General features: G+C 37.9%; 2 protein-coding genes across 2 annotated transcripts in view; both read left to right on the top strand.

Moving 5' to 3' along the window:
• The window catches only part of LOC136856865 (anoctamin-1), a 286,578-nt gene that overhangs the window by 82,994 nt on the left and 178,915 nt on the right, over positions 1-24,669 (top strand). The gene's annotated exons all lie outside the window — the stretch shown is intronic.
• LOC136856866 (uncharacterized) lies at positions 439-10,195 on the top strand. Its single transcript, XM_067135070.2, has 4 exons — positions 439-473; positions 8,692-8,878; positions 9,083-9,426; positions 9,577-10,195. Exons 1-4 carry the CDS (start codon positions 471-473, stop codon positions 9,619-9,621), a joined length of 579 nt encoding a protein of 192 aa, XP_066991171.2. The 5' UTR covers positions 439-470; the 3' UTR covers positions 9,622-10,195.

Raw genomic sequence — 24,669 nt, 5'->3', positions numbered from 1 at the left:
TTTTTCATTTAAAGTCGATCTGTTATTGTAGTAAAACCAAAAATATCTATTTACATTGCTTAAAATGGAAGTACTGATATTTTTGCGATAGTTCTCCTTCCTTCCGGTTTTCACTTAACAGTATATGTTTGCGTGGTACACTTGTAGACTCGAATTAGTGTACCGTATTCATCCAGCTGCATCTTCATTAAATTACATATTCTTCAAACAGTAAATCATCTTATTAGGTAAGTTGAAACAACAGTTTTTTGATTTTTAAAATGTATGACACAGAAACATTGTTTTAATTTATAAGTTAAGATTTTTATAGCTGAACAATGCATTTTCATCATGCTTTGTTTCCTCTTTTGTTTAGGATGATTTGTCATCATTCCGAACAGGAAATGTAAATTTACAGATAAACTCAGAGAAAAATATCCAAGCTTTTGGAGAGAAATAGACTGACAGATGATCTTGTGAACGGGATTGCAATGGTAAAATTTAATTTTAGATATGTGAATTTCAAAAACTATTTTAAATATTTGAGTCAACAAAAAGAACTGTTAATAAAGATTCAGTCCATGGGACATGGGCTCTAAAGTGTAGGTATGTGCGATGAGTGTAATATTTTTATTTTGTTTCTTATATAAATATAGTTATTTGACAACGTAAAATTGATCTAATGTTTCATTCAAGATTCGGCAGTCCTAAGAGCGTGTTGATCAATCCCGTTGAGGGTGTCCCTCACTTTGGTGTTTCAGAATATTACCATATTACCCTAATATTGCAGCAGCAATAATAATAATAATAATAATAATAATAATAATAATAATAATAATAATAATAATAATGATAATTATAATTATAATAACGTTGTTGTTTGAGTCATCAGTCCATAGACTGGTTTGATGCAGATTCCATGCCACCCTATTCTGTGCTAACCTTTTCATTTCTACGTAACTGTTGCATCCTACATCTGCTCTAATCTGTAATAATGCCTAAAAAGGCAAAAGGACAAATAAAACTCACCACTTTCTGGCCTTCAGTGACCCAGAATGAACAGGAAAGGGTGATAGACGTAAAGCTGAAAATTACAGGCCAGTTTGACATGCACTGCATGTAAGCTTTGGGAAGGCATTCTTTCTGATTATATTAGACATGTTTGCAAAATTAATAACAATCAATCAATACTGATCAATCAGTACTGATCTGCATTTAGGGCAGTCGCCCAGGTGGCAGATTCCCTATCTGTTGCTTTCCTAGCCTTTTCTGAAATGATTTCAAAGAAATTGGAAATTTTAACTGGTTCGATAGAAGGCAGTTTGGTTCTAGGAAAGGTTATTTCACTAAAGCTCAACTTGTAGGATTCCAGCAAGGTATAGCAGATATCTTGGATTCAAGAGGTGAAATGGACTGTATCGCGATTGACCTGTCTAAAGCATTTGATAGGGTGGATCATGGGAGACTACTGGCAAAAATGAGTGCAATGGGACTAGACAAAAGAATGACTGAATGGGGTAGCTATATTTCTAGAAAATAGATCTCAGATAATTGGAGTGGGTGAAGCTTTATCTCACCCTGTAATAATTAAGAGGGGAATTCCTCAAGGCAGTATTATTGGACCTTTATGTTTTTTTTAATATATAAATGATATGTGTAAAGGAGAGGAATCAGAGGTAAGGCTTTTTGCAGATGATGTTATTCTCTATAGAGTAATAAATAATTTACAAGATTCTGAGCAACTGCAACGTGACCTCGATAATGTTGTGAGATGGACAGCAGGCAATGGTATGTTGATAAACGGGGTTAAAAGTCAGGTTGTGAGTTTCACAAATAGGAAAAGTCTTCTCAGTTTTAATTACTGCATTGATGGGGTGAAAGTTCCTTTCGGGGATCATTGTAAATATCTAGGTGTTAATATAAGGAAAGATCTTCATTGGGGTAATCACATAAATGGGATTGTAAATAAAGTGGTAAGTGGTATGTTCCGAACTGTTAGCGGAGAGATGGCGTGGAATGATATTAATAGACAAATAAATTTGAGTGCCGTCTTTGAAAGTAGGAAAGATCACAATATGAAGATGAAGTTTCAGTTCAAGAGGACAAATTGGGGCAAATGTTCATTTATAGGAAGGGGAGTTAGGGATTAGAATAACTTACCAAGGGAGATGTTCAATAAATTTTCAATTTGTTTGAAATCAGTTAAGTAAAGGCTAGGAAAACAACAGATAGAAAATCTGCCACCTGGGCGACTGCCCTAAATGCAGACCAGTATTGATTGATTGATTGATTGATTGATTGATTGATTGATTGATCTGCTTGTAATAATCATATTGCGCCCTTATTGCGTCCAGTAATGGCGTATTAAATTTCTCCGACTACTCAGATGATGATATAGATGTTGATTCCCATAGGATTTGTCCCGTATGAGTAAATTTATAATACCAATATAAATCGTCCGTTGGACATTATAAATTTTCCAGCTAACTCATTCCTAGTTACCAGCATTTCGCCCTTGTGTGCTAGGTTGGGCTCATCGGTTGGTACCTAGTACACTTACCAAGACACTGGCTAGTGCATACCATGGAAAATTTATAATGTCCAATAACGAACCATTTATATTGGTATTATAAATTTATTCATTTAGGACAAATTTCAGATTCCCTATAGGAATCAACATCTATATCATCTGATAGCCTAGCAGGCATCTTTTTTGTTAAAAGAACAAAGTCTCTCATAGTGCATTGGCACTGTCGGTGGCTCCAAGTAGCCTACGCAGTGGCCTCCATGGTATGCACTAGTCAGCGTCTTGGTAGGTGTACTAGGTAACCAACTGATGAGCCCAACCTAGCACACGAGGGCGAAACGCTGGCAACCTGGCATGAGTTAACTGGAAAATTTATAATGTCCAATAACAGACCATTTATATTGGTATTATACTCAGATGATCTCATGGTATATTTATAGTAATTTTTTGTTTAACGTGGATCCTGAAGAGTGGTGCAGTTGCTCGTAAAAATCGTGACCTATCATTTCCTCAGATGGACGTCTCCCCCCTACGCCCCAGATGTAATGATTTGGAAAGACAAGAATCACATCACACTTATCAATAAACTATTCTACAATTCCTACCTATGAATAATTCACTACACAATTAATCTTAACTATACAGTTTATTAAACGATAATAAAGTTTAGGAAAGGGAAAAATTAGAATAATGTTTTGTTGCTTAATTCATAAAATCCAAATAAATTACATGGGAGTATTTCTATTTACAGCTCTGTTTTCCAATCATGATCACCTCTTTCTTGATATCAGCTAACTGAACTCTCTTCTTTTAGGTAATGTCCACAGACATGCTGATATCTGATGAAACAATCTTAATTACCATACATTTACTATCTTTCAACATTTAAAATTATTTCTGACCACTAAATTGTTCTCCTAACATGGTTATTTATTCTGATTACCTTTGAATGGTCTGCTAAGTTTCCTAGTTTCTCTGTCAGGAAAAATTCTGAGACCTGTGCAGAGTCCATTTTTTAGGAATGTTTACTGTATGATGTGGAATGTTGTGGTAGAATATTTTATTCATATTCCATTTACCTGCCTAGCCTGTATGATGTAGATTATTGTGGAATGTTTTGTTTGTATTCCCTTTGTCTACTTAAGTAACTACTATATTGTAAAATATTGTTCTCTGATATCGGTAACATTCCAGAAAGGTTATGACGCAGACTTTTGGAACAGGGTGTGTTTGCCCCTGTCGATTCTAGAAGCATGTCCTTGCTAATTCTGGAAGGTGGAAAGTTTGCGATTAATGTCTGCCTACGTTCTGGAATATTGTGAAAACATCACGACTTGATAAAGAGTTTTGATTGGTGGATCTGGGTGACGATAGGCAAGCTCCTGTGCTCTGATTGGTCACTCAGTAATCACACCAAGGCCAGACTTCCCTTTTTAAGAGAGCGAGGCAAGATTTCGTGATCTTTCATTCTCTCATCAGTCCAGTGATTAGACGCATGTTGGCGAATCCTCGCTCCCGAGATGGGCTACCTTGGGGTAAGCACTGTTGATTTCAGTTCTGCCTTAATTTACATTTCATGTTCGCTTGTCTTTTCACATAGGAGTTTGCCCTACTCACCCAGACTCGCCACTCTATTTCTCAGATGTCTTAGAAAGCACGTTCACTTCCATTTAAATATTGTATTTAAATCTTGTGTTTCCTCTTACCCTCAATATTGTATTGTAGAAGTTGCATTAAGTTAAGATATCTCTAGTTAACCTCTTGACCTAATAGCAAAGCACTTGGCAAAGTACATCTAATTTGTATTTTGGAAATGGTGTAACTAGATTGTTTGGATAGATGAATTTTGTTTCAAATTTACCTTGTAATGTTTGTTTCGGAAAATAATATCTTGAATCAAGAGATCACCGTTGATTTTTCTGGAAACCCGCAACTTTCGTATCTCTATGGCCCTGGTAGGTTTGCCCAGACCCGCTCCATGTTCCTTTACTATAGTCATCACGTTGCCTAACCTGATATGTATTTGTTTGTATTGGCGCAGTTCATCTGATGTTTATTGTACGTTAAGGTTTTAAAGTGCTGTATAATTTGATTAATTTTTCACTTTTCTTAACTGTGTATCGTGTAACCACTGGAAACCGGTTGCAATTCAGGCACCTACTGGCCTAACCATACTGCATTTAGTTATTTCAATCATATGTCATAACCTCTGAAAATGAACATCTATAACTGAATTCTAATTATATCCATTCTTAATTAATTACAACTCTCATTTAACCCATTTATGCCCAAGAATTTTTTTTTTCGAATTTTATGGTTTTGACTACTGGAATCATTTTATTTATGTCCAAAAACGCCCCGAAAATTGTTTTTAAAATATTTGTTGTTGTTGTTTAAAAATTATAGCATGGGTCGTAAACGACCCACTGGGCGTGGACCCCAGGGGCATATCTCCAACATGGGCTTTGAGTATTTTCATGTTTGGGTTCATCATGGTATATTTTTAATGATAAAAGAAGAACAACAGGTGTAATTTATGACTCATTATTAGTTAAAAATGAAAATGACATATCTACTACAGAGGCAAGTATTATAAAGCACATAGAAAATGCTAATAAGAAGTCGCTCTTCACTAAATGCCATAAGAAGGAATCTCTTTAACATCTAACATTAAGAATATAAAATAGTTTCCTAGTCAGTCTTACACATTCCTTTGAATACTCGGTACTGAAATGGCACAGCAGGCTTTGGGATCATTATTATAAAACATTGTGTCTTGCATAAGAGAACTGAATCAGTCAAAATTACTAAAGCTACAAAGCTAAAAACACGTTCTCATTTACACAGTGCACTTTACTTCTTGTGGAATTCTCTAAAACAATAATGGTGTAAGGCAACAGCACATCTTTGGCATGCTCGGACAGTTTTACTTTTGCAGACGCGACGGCTGATTGTCCACCAGAAGATGACTACCGCGGCTTTCCTGCATGGCATCAGTCACTGGTGCACTCGTGTTAACATTGCTAGGAGGAGTTCCATACTTCTCTAACAAGCTGGTCACAATGAATCGTCGGAACGCCAAGGCGTCAAGCTTCATGCCGTGAGATTTCGACAAAATCCAAGCTTTGCTCATCACAACGTCTAGAAGCCAGAGCAGAATTGGCATATACTATATTTTGCCTCTTATGCTGATGCGGAAAGTAGATACATTGTTTTCTGTTTGTTCTACTCCTCCCATGTTCTTGTTGTACTTAGAAACAAAATGTGGCTGAGTTATCTTCACAGGTTTTTTTCTGTATGAATGAGTACCGCCCAGCTTCTTCAACAGGTTCTACGCCATGCTCGTTTGACAGGATGTTCACAACGTTGTTGTCTTTCCATGTCACAGCCACTATTTGGTCTTCTTTATCAACTGCACTATCAAAGTATCCCCTTTCTTTTTTATTCATCGTCTTCTTGTCTGGCAATGGGCAACCCTCCACCCGGTTAGCCCGAACCGTGCCAGAGCATCGCATTCCTCTTTTTTAACTCCGACAACAACTTTGAGCAAGAAAAAAATTTATCGCGGTAAAAAGAGAAGCATACACTGGGGTAAAACTCAGATAATCCATCGCAGAATTCCAAAACAACGCTTTCCCCTAAGTCAACATCTTTAGAGCGTTTTTCGTTAGCTTTTGCACCTTGATAAATAGTCTTGTGCTTCAGTCCCTAGTTGTGACCCACTCATTTTGTCTGGATTGCAGCAATCATCTTCGTCGCCCGAATAGGCTTATCATCCGGTGGAGTGATAAAAACATCCACTAATGTTCCAGGAATATCTCTGGTAGTCAATAACTCAAGCTCCGACAGAATTTCAGTAGTAGTTAAATTTTTTCGCCTGAAAAAGACGAAATAAATATTTAAAAACTGTAATTTGCTAATTAGTTAATGAATGGACGACTTAAATGTGCTCCGAATGGTTGATATTGTTTCAAAAACACTAATTTAGAACATTTTCTGCCAATCCCTTGTGTTGTAACCATCTAAATGCAAAAATGCGCTAAAGTACTATTGTTCTGTGGTTTGTGCCCAGCGAGTCGTTTGCGACCCACACAATGTTATTCGTGGTGTATTGTAAGAATGAATTGACATATTGAAAGAGTAAAGGCATCTAAAGATGCGTCAGATATCCCCAAACAACATCAACACACTGAACACTACATTTTAAAACTTTTAACCACTCTACTTAGCAATAACAGCGAGAGCGCGATGCAGATTCCACCATGACTCAACTAGCTGCCGCGCAGCATCTGCGTTGTGGCGGGAAAGCTGTTCCAACCAAGCCACGGCAGTGCGGGCAATCTTACTACACACACTGAATGCGCTATCAACGCAAAACAACAAAAAATACGCTCGGCAGAATTTTTTCTTTCGGGTGGATCGCAAACGACCCGCTGGGCATAAATGGGTTAAGAATACATGCTCTACTGTCAATGTAATAACTAGGGCTCACATTCGAGCATATTAGCATATTTTTTTCCTGAATAGTACACATTGAAAGAAGCCTTTCGGTAGTATTTTTATCTCTCTGAGACCAACAGAATTTAAATTTATCAAGCATATACAGTAAATGCATAAAACAGCAGTTTTCAGAATAGAAGCATATAAATGCATATTCTCGTGGTTTTCGTCTAAATAGTTTGTTTTTCTTCGAATTTCCCCCCCCCCGAATTCGGGCCCTGACCATCCTTAAGGTTCTAAAACAGAAATAATTATTGAAAAGCCTATCTGGTGCGAATAATAGAACCGCAGGTTTTTAACCTTTAGTGAGATCATTCACACGCCCTAATTGGCTTCTGCCGGATTAGAGTGCGACTCGTCAGATAAGCTCTGGAAGCCCCAAGCATCCTTTCACTTTAAAATGTGAGGTATTTTAGTGGTGTGCCTATTTTGGGAACCAGTATTGTTTAGGTGGCTTTTCCCATGAAGTGGTGGAAGATCCGACCCGGTCAAGTGAAGTTTCTGCATTCTACTCTCAGTTCGTAATCGTATCCATATGTACTTATCGAGTTCTTGTGATTTCCAAGTACGCGGTGCCTAAAGTTAAGGAATCTCTGAGTGTTTTACTCCGACGATGTGCAAAGGAAGACCCTGACTCGTTTTCTACTGACGGGAAAATTCTTTTCTGCAAAATGTGCGAAAAAGAGGTAAGTTCTTATTGACATTTTCACACCTACGTTCTTAAAGATATTACTGGTCAAATGGTTGAAATTTCAAGTAAGCCGTATGTGCAGCATACGGTGCCTACCTACTAGGTAAGTAGAGAGAAGTCTAAGAATTCGGAGTGTAGACCCGTTAGATCCTTAGATTTTACATTTCCGAGACTGAAATTGACGTTTGGATTTGCTGGTTTTTCATGGGATCGTTGAGAGGGTGCTCGTATTTCTACTGCAATATTTGACAATAATTTATTTCATAGTCCATAATGCTTTTTGTTCATTCAGTGTACTTTTTCTCACTTACGCGTACCTACCTATTTATTTTCAGATCAAAATTTTGAAGGGTTTTCAATTTTCTCAACACAAAGCCACAAGTGGGCACTCAACAAAAGTTGAAGCATTAAAAAAAAGGAAATTGAAGAAACAAGTGCTGATACAACCTTTGTTCAATCAGCAACAGCACTCGGACGAGTTCTTTTCTAGAGTTTGTAGGGCGTTTTTAAGTGCCAACATACCCCTCTACAAGGTCGAACATGCTGAGATTAGAGCTCTCTTCAAGGAATTTGCAGGAAGAGAGTTGCCTCATGAGTCGACCCTACGTAAAAATTACTTTTTTTCAGAGTATGAAAAGGTATGAATTCATGCACGATTGCCGTATTCCGCATTCTCGTTTAAACAATTTAGAAGTAATTTTAACATGGATCTGGCTCTGTCATAATGAAGGTAATCTCTCGATAATATCTTCATCCCACGAAGAATATTCATTCTTGTACTTTCTTCACCAGGTTCTACACGCAATCAGGGACGACATCGGGAGCCACCCAATTTGGTTATCTATTGGATTTGCTGGTTTTTCATGGGATCGTTGAGAGGGTGCTCGTATTTCTACTGCAATATTTGACAATAATTTATTTCATAGTCCATAATGCATTTTGTTCATTCAGTGTACTTTTTCTCACTTATGCGTACCTACCTATTTATTTTCAGATCAAAATTTCGAAGGGTTTTCAGTTTTCTCAACACAAAGCCACAGACAGTTGTGGAAGATACATGGCCAACGTTATTGTTGGAAAACTCAGTCCCAGTGAACCGGGGAAGGGCCACCTAATTCTGTGCAGGGAGCTAGATGTGACAAACCATGGTACCATTGCGCGAACAGCGCAAGCAGCTCTTCGTAAGTATATTTTTGTTTATTTATTTTTTGAGCGTTTTGCCAAAGAAGAATAAGTACAGTCTGGCTATAATTTCAATGCATTCTACGTATGCTCAGTGAAGACTCTGATAGTTCTGATAGTTAAATATCTCTTACAGTCGTACGACATGTCAGAATCCCATTAACTGAATGGTTCACCCTTCATTTTATGCATTCCTGTTTCAGGCTTGCTGTGGCCAACCTTTTCAGATGAGGAGGTAAACAAAGTACTCGCATTGGTGACTGACGCTGGGAAGACCTTCAAGCTTCTCTACCCGAAGATGTTACATGTTACTTGTCTTGCCCATGCAATGCACAGAGTTGCTGAGGAGCTGCGCAAAAAATCGCCCAGCGTGAACAGTGTCATTTCCTCAGTGAAGAAAATTTTCGTCAAGGCTCCTTCTCGCGTCCGTGCCTTCAAGACGATGCATCCAGAGCTCCCTTTACCTCCCGAGCCCATATTGACGCGATGGGGAACTTGGATATTGGCTGCCTTGTATTACGCTGAATATCATAGGACAATTGAAGAGGTAAGACTAGTTGAAATGTTTAAAATCTTCTCATTTTCGAGGTTTTCTCTATCATTCTTTTCATATCTTTACTCCATCATACGGCGCCTAATTTTGTAATTTTCTCAGTTATTCTCCTCGGCTAATGTTTTTCATTTATATTTTTTCCAGGTGATCAATACATTTGATGAGGCGGACAGCAAGTACATCGCATAAGCTAAGGCTGCTTTTAAAATGAAGGGCTTGATGCCATCCTTTTCTTTCATAAAAGCCTACATGAGCGTCATTCCTGAGGCCATCCTAAAGTTGGAATCGCGAGGGATGGAGTTGGTTGAAGTGGTCGCTACAATACAAGGAGTCATCCAAGAAGCCGACTCAAGGCCTGGAGAGAATGGGAAAACCGTAAAACAAAAATTGGAGTTCGTGCTGGCTCGAAATCCCGGTTGGAGTGCAGCGTTGGACTTGGAGAAGATGCTGTGTGGCGAGTCTGCACCGTCAGAGGATTTTCCGAACTACTCTGCACAAGAAGCGGCATCATTCAAGTATTTACCTCTCGTATCAGTTGACGTCGAAAGATCGTTCTCATCATTGAAACTTTTATTGACTGATTTAAGAAAATCATTCAAAACTGAAAACATAGAAAAAATTCTTGTTGTACAGAGCAATGCAGATCTACTTCAATGACTCGCCTAATTCTGAATATCTTGTAAATGAACTTTTAAACTGTAACTTTTATAAGAAAACTTCTCATATATATACTTGAAACTTGAACGTGAGTGTATCGCAGTGTATCATACATACAATTAGAAAATAAAGCTCGTATATAAAGATATGTTATTGATTTCTTAGTTTAACTTTCCTTTCTATAGTTGTTAACGGTGTTTTATGAGCATATTCTGCACATTTAACCGCATATAATGTTTTTTCAAGCATATCTATGGAGCATATAATGGGTATTTCGAGCATATCTATTGAGCATGTAACACATGGTTTTCAAGCTTATCTGGAGATTTTATCGAGTATATCGTTCCGAGCCCTAGTAATAACATTCTCCTCTTGAATGTATTCACTTCTTTCGATTCATGGGACAGTTTAATTATAACCATGGATATCAATATTGATCATTTCAACATCATAATTTGCATATTACCTTGTGAAATACATATATGGGATGTTTATTAAGGGTAACTTCTAACAAATATCTTTATTTTCAAACATATGGTTATAATGAGACCTACTTGGTTTCACATTCACCAATCTTGGTTAGATATGCCTACATTATATTTATTTACTCCCTCGATGAGATTTCTTTTCATGTCAGTGCTTCCTGTACAAGATCCAGTCTTACATATATTTCACATTTATTCTAACTCTTCTATGCCTTCTTCATATCAGTTCCCTTCGACGATTTCTTATTTCTTTCAGTACAACACGTAGCTCATTTAATTCAACCATAATACCTTCTTATTGTAGCCATTCCTCTTAAATATCATAATCTCTTCCCATAGATACTTTTCACTTCACTGGGGCACATATTACTTCCCCATGACGATATCTAACCTTGTAGTATACTGCGATATTCCTTCCTATTTCTGCATTGACAAGAAATAACACATGTCTGCTGCATATCTCTACCTAACCATATCATGATGATTTTCAACATACACATTAGGTTACATATGATCTTTCTCTGTAGTAGTAAATTCTACTCATTTCTGATATCAACAGCAAGATTACCATAGTTATTGCATCACATTCTCGCTTATACACCCTGTCAATTATTCCAATCAGTGTATATCGATCCTAACATATCTTAATCACGAGAGCTAGATTTTTGAGGTTACACTTCACTGATTATATTAATATTATAGGTACATGCCTTAGGCTATAATTTCCAAACATTATTTTTGCATCAATTTAATTAAGAATTGTAATTTAGGAAAATTTAGCTTATCGTTCTGCGGTTCAGGACGATTCCTCAGCCATCCAATCTAAGGCTGCTGCGCTCGGCCGATTGGTCTCCCGTGCCACATCAAGTAGGCTGGATCCTCCATGTCACACTCACCTCCAAGACTGCCCACTGCAGATCTAGTTGCACATCATGTCGTTCTTCAGGCTTGAACTTAGCCTAACAGAATACAAATATGAGATGTGAGAGTTCAAATCAATATTTCTAGAACTTGACAGTCTATAATTGCTCTTCTTTCTTTTGATATCCAGTAAGACTGCTTTCAATTGTACTATATTAGTTTCAATGCTGCTTCAGTCTCTATTCTATTTATATGAATGAATTAGGATAATCTGCTCGTTTCCTGCCATTTTATTTTCTTTATTCTTTTCCCTTTGCGAATATATCGTATGAAATTCACTCGGCAATCTTGGTATCCTGCCGGTAATTGCTATTTTGGTCCTCGTATGACAGTTTGGTTCATTTTTTCTCTTCTTTTTATCCGGGAGCCTTGCCAGGTTTCAGATTACTGAGAGTGGTATTGATTCCTTTGAATATTGGCGGGAGAGTCATCCATGATTCCATAATAATTTATAATTTCGTGTGGCTATTTCTAGCCGAGTGCAGCCCTTGTAAGGCAGACCCTCCAATGAAGGTGGGCGGCATCTGCCAAGTGTAGGTAACTGCGTGTTATTGTGGTGGAGGATAGTGTTATGTGTGGTGTGTGAGTTGCAGGGATGTTGGGGACAATACAAACACCCAGCCCCTGGGCCATTGGAATTAACCAATGAAGGTTAAATTCCCCAGCCCGGCTGGGAATCGAACCCGGGACCCTCTGAACCGAAGGCCAGTACGCTGACCATTCAGCCAACGAATCGGACCATGATTCCATGGTTGTTGGAGATGTAGAGGCACGTTATTGAGAGAAGTCTTCAACAGCATTTGAACTCCAACTGAGAAGAGTGGGGAAATGTTCTTTCCAATGCTCTCAAATTTCTTGACTATCAGTAATAGGGGTAGCATTATCAGCAGCTGTCAGTGTTCTAGAGGAGTAATGAGTAGAGCCATGTAACTCTTTTATTGCTGCACAGAAGTTTTGCATGTGTCTGGCATCAAGCATACTTTGCAGTTCCTGAGCTTTCTGCTGTCACTAGTTGTCCTTTATCTCTCTTATTTGCCCCTGAGATTTCCTCTTTAGCTCGAGAAAATGGGCCTCTCGTTTAGAATAGCTGACACACAAAATTCTTCTTTCCCCATCAAACCAGTCTTGTCTTATCTTTTTTCTCAAAACCAGTGGTTTTCTCAGCTGATTCTGTGATTACTTTCCGTAGTGTTGCCCATTCCTCCTCTACATTTTTGTATTGACCAGAGTATTTGCCAGCATATCAGAGATCATATTGTGGAAATTCATGGCAGTGGATATTCTCGAAGATTAGGTGTACCAGTATCAAACTTCTGCCTGGACAGGGTTCAATGATGACTTGGTGGTTTATGGCCAGGACTGATCCTGAGTCAACAGAATAGTAGCTATTAATAATCTTGACCATAGTGGCCCGTATTGGATCCGTATTGACTTAATCACAACAAATATATAGGTAAATGATCTGCCTAGTCAATACTATATATTGATTTTTATTTACCTTTCACCTCAACATTACGTCTAGTACATGTTTGGAGAATATATATACATTCTCTTCTTCAGCTAGTTGAATTAAAATTCCAGTATACAAGAAGACCTAGTAAAGGAGGGGGGGCATTAAGAAATCTAAAACTATGACCATTACACTGTAACATTTAAAAAATTGAAGGATGAAGACATGGAATTAAATTCCATCTTGTCATATACAATAAAACACACTATGATAATGTCTGTTTGAATTAAAATATTGAGCACAGCATCTTGTTGTGATGTGAGGTCACAGTATCCTTGATGTTGCAATGCTATCTTGTAAAATTCACATGGAGTGGTATTAAGAATAAAATGAGATTGCACTAAAACTTGTAGTCATGCTGATACCCTCCGTTAATAGGTGTGTTATGCAGCCAGGTTGAAATATAGTTAAATGGTCTGTAAGAAGGAAATGAAATAGAAATAAACTGAAAGACTATGACATGAACAAAATGAGAATACAACGCGTAAAAATATTAAAAGTTACCAATATAATGATATAAGTAGTGCATGTGGCATGCATCTATTGAGGAGATATAAAAGCAACTGAAGTTGTACGGCGACTGGTTATGGAGTTGCGGTGGGATGCGCGGTGAGTGGAAAGAGGGGTGGAGAGTACCGCCCCTGATGCTATCGTCATACTTCCACCCTTATGCGCTTTTCCTCATTCTCTTTTGCCCACTTTCTAGAATATTGGGTCACCAATTTAAACAACTGATTGTCCTCTGCCATGTGCTCGTTAAGACTATTTTCACTATCAAATTTTTTGTAACTTCTCAAGGGCATTCATTTGTTTACCCTTGTTTAACGGGTGTAATAAAACCATGTCCCGTTCATTGTTAGAAAAAAGATGATTGTTTTCGTGCATGTGTTCGCACATTGCAGATTATCTAGAATGTCTTCGTGCATTCACATGCTCTTTATACCGTACCAACACACTTCTTCCCGACTGTCCCACATACTATTTTTTGCAGTCTTGGCAAGACAGTTTGTATACTCCTGACTTACTGACCATACTGTTGGTGTTTACGCTATTCGAATTGAACAAAATTTTATTATTATTATTATTATTATCTGTCCTAAAGGATACATGGATATTGTGTTTCCTGAAGAGTTTAACCAAGCCGTATGATTATTAATAAATACAAGGGAATGTAGCAAATTTCTTCTTTTCTTTCTTATTTACCAGTAGAATGTTAAGTCTACTTACGACCTTACTCTTTATCCTATTGACATAGCTCGTAGGGTAACCATTTCTTCTGGCAATATCGTGGATGATATTTAACTCTTTATTAAAATCATATTTATCTAGTGGTGTTCTTACTGCTCTATTGATCAAGCTATAAAATGCCGCTTTCTTCTTTCTTGTGTTCTCCCGGGTGGTTCGAGTCTTTCCTGATAACATCTGTATGTGTAGGTTTTCTGAATACTTGGTAAACCAGGTTTTTATTATCTCTAGTTACTGTTTCGTCTAGGTAATTTAGACTTTTATTTTCTTCTGATTCGATTGTAAACGTTATGTGTTTATCTAAGTTGTTTAATTGGTTTAACAGCTTGTTTGGTTTGAGATCCTGGATTATTCAGATAATAAAAACCTGGTTTACCAAGTTTTCAGAAAACCTACACCTTCTTAGGGCGGCTGAGATAATGCACAATAACAAGAAAGTTAAAGAGTTGTGCAATAAATCACAAACCATATGGAGTGTAATCAAGGGAGAAACCAACAGACATGCAGTTGGAAATAAAGCTGCTGCCATAAAAAATAAGGGAATACAAATGAATGACTCTCATCATTTGGCTAATTATATAAAACCTGGGCGAGTTGGCCGTGCGCGTAGAGGCGCGCGGCTGTGAGCTTGCATCCGGGAGATAGTAGGTTCGAATCCCACTATCGGCAGCCCTGAAGATGGTTTTCCGTGGTTTCCCATTTTCACACCAGGCAAATGCTGGGGCTGTACCTTAATTAAGGCCACGGCCGCTTCCTTCCAACTCCTAGGCCTTTCCTATCCCATCGTTGCCATAAGACCTATCTGTGTCGGTGCGACGTAAAGCCCCTAGCAAAAAAAAAAAAATATATATAAATGATTTCTTTCTATCCCTACCATACAAACTTGAAAATGCACATAAATCAGATGTATTACCATAACCTTTGTGCAAAACTCTATGCAACTAACTCCAGTAACAGAATTGGAAGTTCTTAAAATCATACAGTCTTTGAAGAATAAAACATCCACAGGTGTAGATGAAATTCCCACAAAACTTGTTAAAAAATGTGCTCCTTATCTGGTACAGCCTTTAAACTTACCAATGAATCAGTTTCCAGTTGTCAGTTTCCTAATCTCTTAAAAATAGCTAAAGTTATCCCAGTCTTTAAAAGTGGAAACTTACACAATTTGCATAATTACAGACCAATATCAATACTTACTGTTATTTCAAAAATGTTTGAATGTGCTATGAAAAATCAGCTTACTAAATTTTTAATCAAATATAACTTGTTCAATAATGCACAACATGGGTTCAGAGTTGGCAGAAGTACTTTTTCTGCTTTATCACATTTTACACAGTTGGTCGTAAATGCTCTTGATAAAGATGAAACTGTGATAGGACTATTTCTTGACCTTTCAAAGGCATTTGATACCGTTGATCATGAAATATTGTTGCACAAATTATATCAGATAATACCTAGATAAACAATCCCAGTTTGTTGAAATTACACATTGTAACAGTAAAGGGCATAATGAGACATCACTCTCAGGTGAAAAACATAACTTAGGTATTTCACAGGGTAGTATTTTGGGGCCTGTTCTTTTCTTGGTCTATGTAAATTATCTTCCTCACAATCAACAAGTAGAAACTGCAGTTCTGAATGCTGATAATACAAACATAATTATTAATAATCCTGACCCTATGTCTATAGAAATTGCAACAAATGCAGTCCTGTCTAGGTTAGAATCATGGTTCAGAAAAAACAGCTTAACATCGAACTTAAAAAATACCCAATACATGGAATTCAAGGCGTCTAACTACCATGACAAAACTGCAAAAAAATACAACCTTATCTTAAATGCAAATGCAATTGAAAATACATTGACCACAACATTTTTAGGTGGCCATATAGATGAAAAATTAAGATGGAATTGTCATGTTAAAAAAATAGGGAAGTCTCTTGAGTTCTGTTTGTTTTGCCTCAAGGATTTTGTCTAATAGTTGTAGTGAAGAATATGTTAGAATAGCATATTTTGGATATTTTAATTCAGTCATCTCTTATGCTATCGGTCTCTGGGGCTGCTACAAATCAAATCTTTTATTTTTCGAATACAGAAACGAGCTATCAGAATTATATCGAGACGTAACAGATTAGATTATTGCAGACCTTTATTTAAGAGAGTAAGGATACTCCCAGGACCAAGCATATACATCATGCAATGCATTCTACATGTGAAAAAAAATACTGACCACTTCAGAAAGAATTTTGACAATCACAATTACGTGAAAAAGAAATAATATTTTTATTGAGCACAAGAGTAAAATCATTGCCTTGAGACATGTAAACTCTATTGGAATCAGATTATATAATAAGATTAAAGATATTATTAGTCCCATCAGTTCATTTACCACAGCTTTAAAAAATCTCCTGCTGAGTAGCTGTTTTTATAGTACAGAAGAAAACATGATGAAGTGTTGGTAATGATGCTATTACTTATTAATGTGTAAACGTTCTTAATATCTAGTATATAGTCTTAAAAATATGTTGATGTCACATTGATTATGTACATATTTTTAACACCACACTCATAAATTTTTATTTTGTCTTGTAAATATTGATTATTAATATTATTTATTATTTTAAAAAGTTAAGATATGCTGTCATAACATTGAGGTATTTGGTGTTCTTGTTTTTCCTTCTTTTTCTTCTTTTTCAAAATGTTCATTATTATGCATATATTATTGTTAGTATTAAGAAATCACTCGATAACTCCTATACTGTTGGCATATTTCAAAATATGTAATTGTACAGTCTGTGGAAGCTAAATAAATGAATGAATGAATGAATGAATGAACAACTCCTCATTGAAAACATACTGCTATTTTCATCGATGGGCTCTCCTCTTATCAATCTATTTTTTTTCTCAGTCCTCGATGAGCATATTTGTGCTTTCTAGCTTCATCAGCAACAACCAAGCTTACAGGGGTGTGAGAGGAAATAGATGTGAATGAAATGAGATAAAGAGGGGAGAGCAGGGTGTGAAGATGTGTAGTTCATCTATTTTATAAATCACTTTATGTGTATGATTGTCCATTACAGTCTGTATTAGATTTTTTATCGTCTCTGTCATTTTCTTAATGGGGAAAGCTCTTCATTTATAAACTCTACAGTTCTTCAGTGCTGATTTCCATTATATAGTAATGATAGGAAAGAAACATTGAAAAATAATAACTTCACTACAGATTTCTAGTAGGCCCAGGTATGTTTATTGTAACAGACACAAGATGCCAAATGTTCCTGCTGGTGATACAATTTCTGAAAATGAGTGAATTTAGTCAATTGAAAATATTCCAGTGAGGCGACTTGTTAACCATTAAAATTGTAGAAAGTTGTTAACTTTTGATTGTTGAATATTTATATGTTTATTTTCAAGTCTAATAAGGATATCAACTGTTTGATCATATGCGAAGAATAATTTTCTCTTTCTTTTTTTGTCTCCTTCCTATAGAAAAGCTAGGTGTATCTGCAATTATGATTTTTTTGTCTCCTCGTTTCCATATAAAACCTAGAGTTAGTAGTTAATTATTTTTACAGGTGACTTGGAATCAGAGTTGTGGTTACAAACATGTCTCTGATCTTGTTTACCTCTTACTATAATAACTCTTACCTTTGTGTGTTGCAGTGGAATTTGAAATAATTATTTCTTGCATTTCAGTGCTGGCTTCATTTTTTACCTTTGAAAACCTATCCTGTGCATGAAGTGATATCTGCTTGGGAGTTGTTGGTGATGTGTGTGAGTTGGTATCCCCTTTCATTTTGTATTGTCAACTCAGTTTTGTAATTGCATTTTGAAAAGTTTGTGTACTTATCTGCTAACTGCTTTTATTAGTGTTGTGCTGGTACAAAAGGTAGTTTGTGTTTGTATGAAGTACTGAATATGACTAATTTAATTTTCAAGAATGTGCAGCATCAAATTGCAGTTCATGTAATAGTTAAAGTATACACAACATCACAATTCAAAGAAAGATTTTTGTTGAATATATTTTAATATGAAATAATTCCCATGTTCTACAGTCACCTAAGCAAAAGGGATGCAGTTTTCAATGCATAAAATAATTAAATTTCACTGAATAAGTGGGGGAAAGAAATTGCTTAGTAAGATTGAAAATTTAGTGACATTTTCTCAGAACTATTTTAAGGTACTTGACTATTTTGGCTCTCAGCAGTTCTTACAAGCATGGTTGGCAGAATACTCTCTATATTTTCTTTGTCTTCTTTCTATGTCATGCCTACATTTCTGCTGTGTAATTGCCTATTCTTCTCTTTCTTTACTCAAGAGATCAATGTGTGCTTTATTTTGTAGTTTTCTTTGTTTTCCACTGCTTCAGATCATTAATTGAAAAAAAAAAAAATAGTGCACTAGGATTGATTTATATACCCTAATGAATTACAGTTCTTTACATTACACTGGTAGTATAGCAAACAAACTCTAAAGAAAGAAGCTTTTTCTTATTTTGTATTAGGAAATCAAAATAATATCTGTATCACTTGATTTTCTGCACTTATACTTTGTGTTTTAGTGTACAGAAACACATTTACTGTCCATACAAATCTTTCCCATCAAAGAGAACAAAATACCTGCTGTCTGTTTACTGCATTGCATTGCATAATATCCCAGAAATATATTTTAATATGAAATAATTCCCACATTCTTCAGTCACCTAAGCAAAAAAGGTTGCAGTTTTCAATGCATGAAATAATTAAATTTTACTGAATAAGTGGGGGAAAGAAAGTGCAGTACTAAAATTGTTTCCAGTACTTTTTCTCTTACCTATGTGCGATTAGAAGATAATAACTTATCACGTTCCCGGCCGATGACACATGTGCGTCATGAATCCACTGTCACTTAATGCCGATGACAACACACGTGCTCCACACTCCATGCTGAATATTAACGCTCATATTTCTGACCGTACCTATGTAAACATATGCTCCAACTGCGCGTCAGGTTAATTGTTAGTTACTATCTCTGTAGTCATTACAATTCGGCATAATTTTCTGCGATGTCAGCAGAGAATAGTGAGGTTGCAGGACCTTCTCAGAGGAAGAAACACTATCTCATTGTCTCCCAAAATTATCACACCGCCTTCAGGAACACAATTTTATATTTTGCCAGTAAATGTGTTACTAAGGAGAATGGGCGTAGATTGTGGGAGCTGTGCAGACAGTGTTAGAAGGGGTTGGCAATGCAGGACTGCATACTCTACTGTAGAGAGTGGTCAGGACAGCCAGGCTTGTGTCTTGAGAAATATTTCGTGGAATTCTGCAAAAGACAGAAGTAATTGACTCCAAACAATGCCTTATCTACCTATGTTTGTTGCAGCATATTATTAGAGGTTACTGCATTGACTACTGTCAGATTTTTATTATGGACACTCGAGTTTAGGCTTTAAGTACACACGAACCAATAGACCTATTGCAATGCGAGTTATACCAATATTTTCCTTGTTTAATTCTACAATAGCGTATATAAGAGACATTGTTTTCGACATTTATGAAATATTTTTTATTTGTGGTTGTAATAAATATTACCTGGGTTTTTGGCTTCCCTAGGAAGTGCTCACTTAGGAATATTTACAAGGAAAACTACTTGTCTGATGGTAATGAAATTTTTATATGTTATAACCACATGTATTTATAGTGCAATACACAAGTTACAATTTTTTTCAACCACCTCGAAAACAGTTCTTATCATTTTTCTAAAACAACTCATTCTCAGCCCAGCACAAACATACAGCAGCAAACTTGGGCTTGTTTTGAAGCACTCAGTCATGGTTATCAGAAACTATCACAACTGTAACCGTACAGTGTAGTACCGAATTTATGAAGAGTAATATTGAAAGGAGGTTTTGTGTACGCCGGATCGTGCGATTAGCAGCAGGCCGGGTGGTGATATCGGGCGCAGTGTTGCGGCGTTCAGTAGTATCATGCGCTCAACGAACACAGTACACTTGCCCCGGGCAGTTGTGAAATGGAATGCCCGTGACCTTGGTTCGACTTCGACCAGATGTACAGCTTGTTTGGTTACCAGTGGCCCATTGCCATCTTAATCCAATCGAGCTCATTTGGGCTTACGTAAAAGGGAAAATAGCAAAAACAAGTATGGCTAACACATTAGGAAATGGTAGCGGTATGGAAGCAATTAACGCTTTATGGCGAGAAGCCTTACGTACCGTGACCCCTGAACTCTGGAAACAATGCATTAAACACGCTAAGAAAATTGAAGACTACTACTGGGAAAAATATGGACTGTCTGAAAATGTCCCTTATTTCGAGCCAGTCATAATCAACATGAATGACAGCAGCACGGATTCATCGGAACACAGTGATTTTTCAAACGAAGAAAATTGATAGAATTAAATATTGTAAATATATGTAAATGATAATGCAAATAACTCTTGTAAAAATTGTCAGTGTGATATTTCTAAATTAGGAAGTCAACTATTTTTAAACCTGCCATTGAAGGTTCAAAGAATAGGTGATGGGAAGTGGAATTTTTAAGAGGAAATAAAAGGTTGAAAGTAAACGAAAAGCCATGTTTGTTGCGCGCGTGATTACTACTGAACACGGCAACACTGCGCCCGATTTCACCACCCAGCCTGCTGTTAATCGCACGGTCCGGCGTACACAAAACATCCTTTCAATATTACTCTTCATAAATTCGGTACCACACTGTACGGTTACAGTTGTTGTAGTTTCTGATAACCATGACTGAGTGCTTCAAAACAAGCCCAAGTTTGCTGCTGTACATTTATCGTGAGCTGAGAAAGAGTTGCTTTAGAGAAATGATAAGAACTTTTTTCCGGGTGGTTGAAAAAAATTGTAACTTGAGTATTACACTACAAGTACATATGGTTATAATTAGAGACAGGAATTTGCCTATTAGCCTATTTTATTCCTGTGTTCAGAAACGTAGGCTTTCAGATATAAATCTGTTTTAGGGTCCTTTAACCTAGATTTCGTTGGTTTTATTGTGCCTATAAATGCCTATTTCAGGGGTTTGTGCCTATTTGTAGTATAATTGCCTATTTGATGCCTTTTGAATCTATTTTAAAGAAGCCGATTTTCTTCCAGTGGATTATATTGTAACTGATGTACTCAGCAGTATTATGTTCTCATTTCTCAAGATCTCTTTACCCCACGAACGAAAATGGGAATCTTGGAAGTCACCAGAAACAGTTCTTCGGAAATTTCCGTCAGGAGAAACAAAGAACAATTTGACCTCGAAGCTTTCAACCCCTCCAACCTTCCAAGACATATGCGAGAACCAATCATCGTCGAACCCTTATACCTCCTTCTCAGTGTGAACTGTTGTGCGCGTACGCATTATCTTCAGAACGTGTGTGGTTTATTGTGAAGAAGTGTGTCTGTAGCAATGCCCAAAGGAAAATCATGGGGCGAGTTGGCTGTGCGCTTAGAGGCGCGCTGCTGTGTAGTGATGGGACATTAGATTCATTTTACTGAATCGATTCATTTGATTCCGTTCACGTTACTGAATCGATACAGTGATCCGATTCACGGCTCATTGGTCACCGCTCCTGCTGCATCTGTGTAGTATGTGCTGGTAAGACAGCAGCAACAGCATTCAGTGCTCGCAGCTGCCATCTGGTCTTCATACTATGAACTCCTTTCTTAGAAAAAATGCTAGTTACTCTAATACATCAAAGGTTTCCGGCGACGCAGGGTGGGAAAGGTTAGGAAGGTAGCAGCCATGGCCTGAATTAAGGTACAGTCCTAGCATTTCCTGGTGTGAAAATGGAGAAACTACGGAAAAACCATCTTAACGGCTGCCGATGGTGGGATTCGAACCCACCATCCCCCGAATGCAAGCGCATAGCCACGCGATATTAACCGCACGACAACTCGCTCAGTCTTTTAAAAAAAGTATTTTTCTATCAGCTGAGGATTTTTTTAAATCGTCATATTTTGTATAGGCTACCGAGATGTACAGTAGCCCGCTGGTTTTCTGATTCAACATACTGTTATTGCGTCTGTCCACATATGATTGAAGTCTTGTGCAACGATGTGACATATGAACTGAGAGAATACTGAGCCGTTCTTCCCAATATAAAACAGGTACTTTTGAGTGTTCATGACTCATGAGCATGACTCATAGTCATAGGGCAGGCTAGAGTCGAGTTTAACTGTCAAATGTCAACTAAGTTATAATACTAAGATTCATTAAACTAATAAATAGTATAACCTAATAGCCTACCTACTTACTAGCTACTTCAGAATAATGTTGTGACAACCTTTTTAACACTGCAAATAAATCCATCTATTATTTGAACCTCCCTGTAAGAAGAGGACAGTGAATGCAAATGGGTATTATTTTCAAATGAGCTGAGCTCGAGAGTCCATTATAGCATACGATTCTTTCAGTCTAGCATGGCTCACTGTATGTCTCGCTGCAGCGGAAGGTCGGCTCTCCGCGTGTCCAGTGAGCCGATAAGGAGCCGTGTGTATCATGTGTCTCACTGAGTCGCGCTCGTTCACGATTCTTTCGATGTGCCATGATTCACTGTATGCCTCGCTGCAGCGGAAGCTCGGCTCTCTGCGTGTCCAGTGAGCCGATAAGGAGCCGTGTGTATCATGTGTCTCACTGAGCCGCGCTCGTTCACGATTCTATCGATGTGCCATGATACACTGTCTCGCTGCAGCGGAAGCTCGGCTCCCCGTCAACGTCCAGTGAGTGCGCCACTCAGCACTGTCCGCTGGGAGTAAGCTGAATCGTGTGCCGTGAGCTCGCCTTTCCTGTGAATCGATTCACTCGGACATTTGAATGAATCGATACACTGCTTCGAATCGTGCATTCAGTAGCCAACACTACTGCTGTGAGCTTGCATCCGGGAGATAGTGGGTTCGAACCACACTGTCGGCAGTTCTGAAGATGGTTCTCCGTGATTTCCCATTTTACACCAGGCAGATGCTGGGGCTGTACCTTAATTAAGGCCACGGTTGCTTCCTTTCCACTCCTAGGCCTTTCCCATCCCATCGTCCCCATAAGACCTATCTGTGTCGGCATGACGTAAAAAAATTGTAATTGCAAAGAATTGCAAAGAATAATCGTCGACGTCCTACTGGTTGAAGCGGTGGATCACAGGGGATCCCAATTTCGCTACGGATGAAAAGGTAGTCTTCTGTAAAGCTTTAAGGAGGTAAGTTCATTTGTTCCTTTTATCTTTTTTTTTTTGTTACTGAACTACGAACGCATTTCATTGTAGCATGTATAGGCCTATTCATTTACGTATTGTGGAAAATTGTTTAATTCCCTTCATGGGAACTTAGAATTTCCATTTGGAAATGCTGTATTAGTCGTGAACTTTAAATAATTTATCTTGCCAAAATGTAAATAATCATTTAATTACTGAACGAGGAGTTAGAACGCCGGTGGTCTCTTGTCACAGAATGGATGAAAATTAAAAATCGGTATTTTGAACTCTGATTCAATTCCCGTGAAAACGGAGATTTACAACTGAAATATTTTCTTTCTTTCTTTCTTAATCTGTTTACCTTCCAGGGTAGGTTTTACCCTCGGACTCAGCGAATGATCCCACCTCTACCATCTCAAGGCTAGTGTTGTAAAGCGTGTGACTTTAGGTCGGGGATACAACTAGGGAGGAGGACTAGTACCTTGCCCAGACAGTCTCACCTTCTATGCTGAACAGGGGCCTTGTGCAGGCATGGGAAGTTTGGAAGGGACAGGCAATGAAGAGGGAAGGAAGTGGCCGCTTCTTTAAGTTATGTACCATCCCAGCGTTTTTCTGGAGGAGAAGTGGGGAACCAAAGAAAACCACTTCGAGGATGGCTGAGGTGGAAATCGAACACACCTCTACTCAGTTGACCTCCCAATGCTGAGTGGAGCCCGTTCCAGCCCTCATGCCACTTTTCAAATTTCGTAGCAGAGCCGGGAATCGAACCTCGGCCTCCGTGTGTGGCGGCTAATCACGCTAACTACTACACTAGAGAAGCGGAGTACAACTGAAATGTAATTTTTTTAAATCGTGAGTAACTTTCACCAGCGCTATGTGTAGGCTCTAGTGACTTCTATTACGCTTCCGCTATGCCTTCGCGAAATGTAGGTTGAAGATCGAATATGTTGCAGCTAGGACGATGTCACAGAGGCTAGACATACAAAATGGCACGGCTTGGACGATGTCATAGCGTGTTTAACAAGGCTACAAAGACTATCACCGGGCGAGTTGGCCGTGCGCGTAGAGGCGCGCGGCTGTGAGCTTGCATCCGGGAGATCATGGGTTCGAGCCCCACTGTCGGCAGCCCTGAAGATGGTTTTCCGTGGTTTCCCATTTTCACACCAGGCAAATGCTGGGGCTGTACCTTAATTAAGGCCACGGCCGCTTCCTTCCAACTCCTAGGCCT

The sequence above is a fragment of the Anabrus simplex genome, chromosome 1 (assembly GCF_040414725.1).
Source record: "Anabrus simplex isolate iqAnaSimp1 chromosome 1, ASM4041472v1, whole genome shotgun sequence".
Taxonomy (NCBI): domain Eukaryota; kingdom Metazoa; phylum Arthropoda; class Insecta; order Orthoptera; family Tettigoniidae; genus Anabrus; species Anabrus simplex.
The sequence above is the reverse complement of the archived record's forward strand: the minus strand, read 5'-3'. Positions and strand labels throughout refer to the sequence as shown.

Excerpts from the sequence above, each read along its gene's own strand:
- LOC136856866 (XM_067135070.2), top strand. Across the intron at positions 8,879-9,082 it reads AACAGCGCAAGCAGCTCTTC|GCTTGCTGTGGCCAACCTTT; the intron begins GTAAGTATATTT and ends TTCCTGTTTCAG. Across the intron at positions 9,427-9,576 it reads ATCATAGGACAATTGAAGAG|GTGATCAATACATTTGATGA; the intron begins GTAAGACTAGTT and ends TATTTTTTCCAG.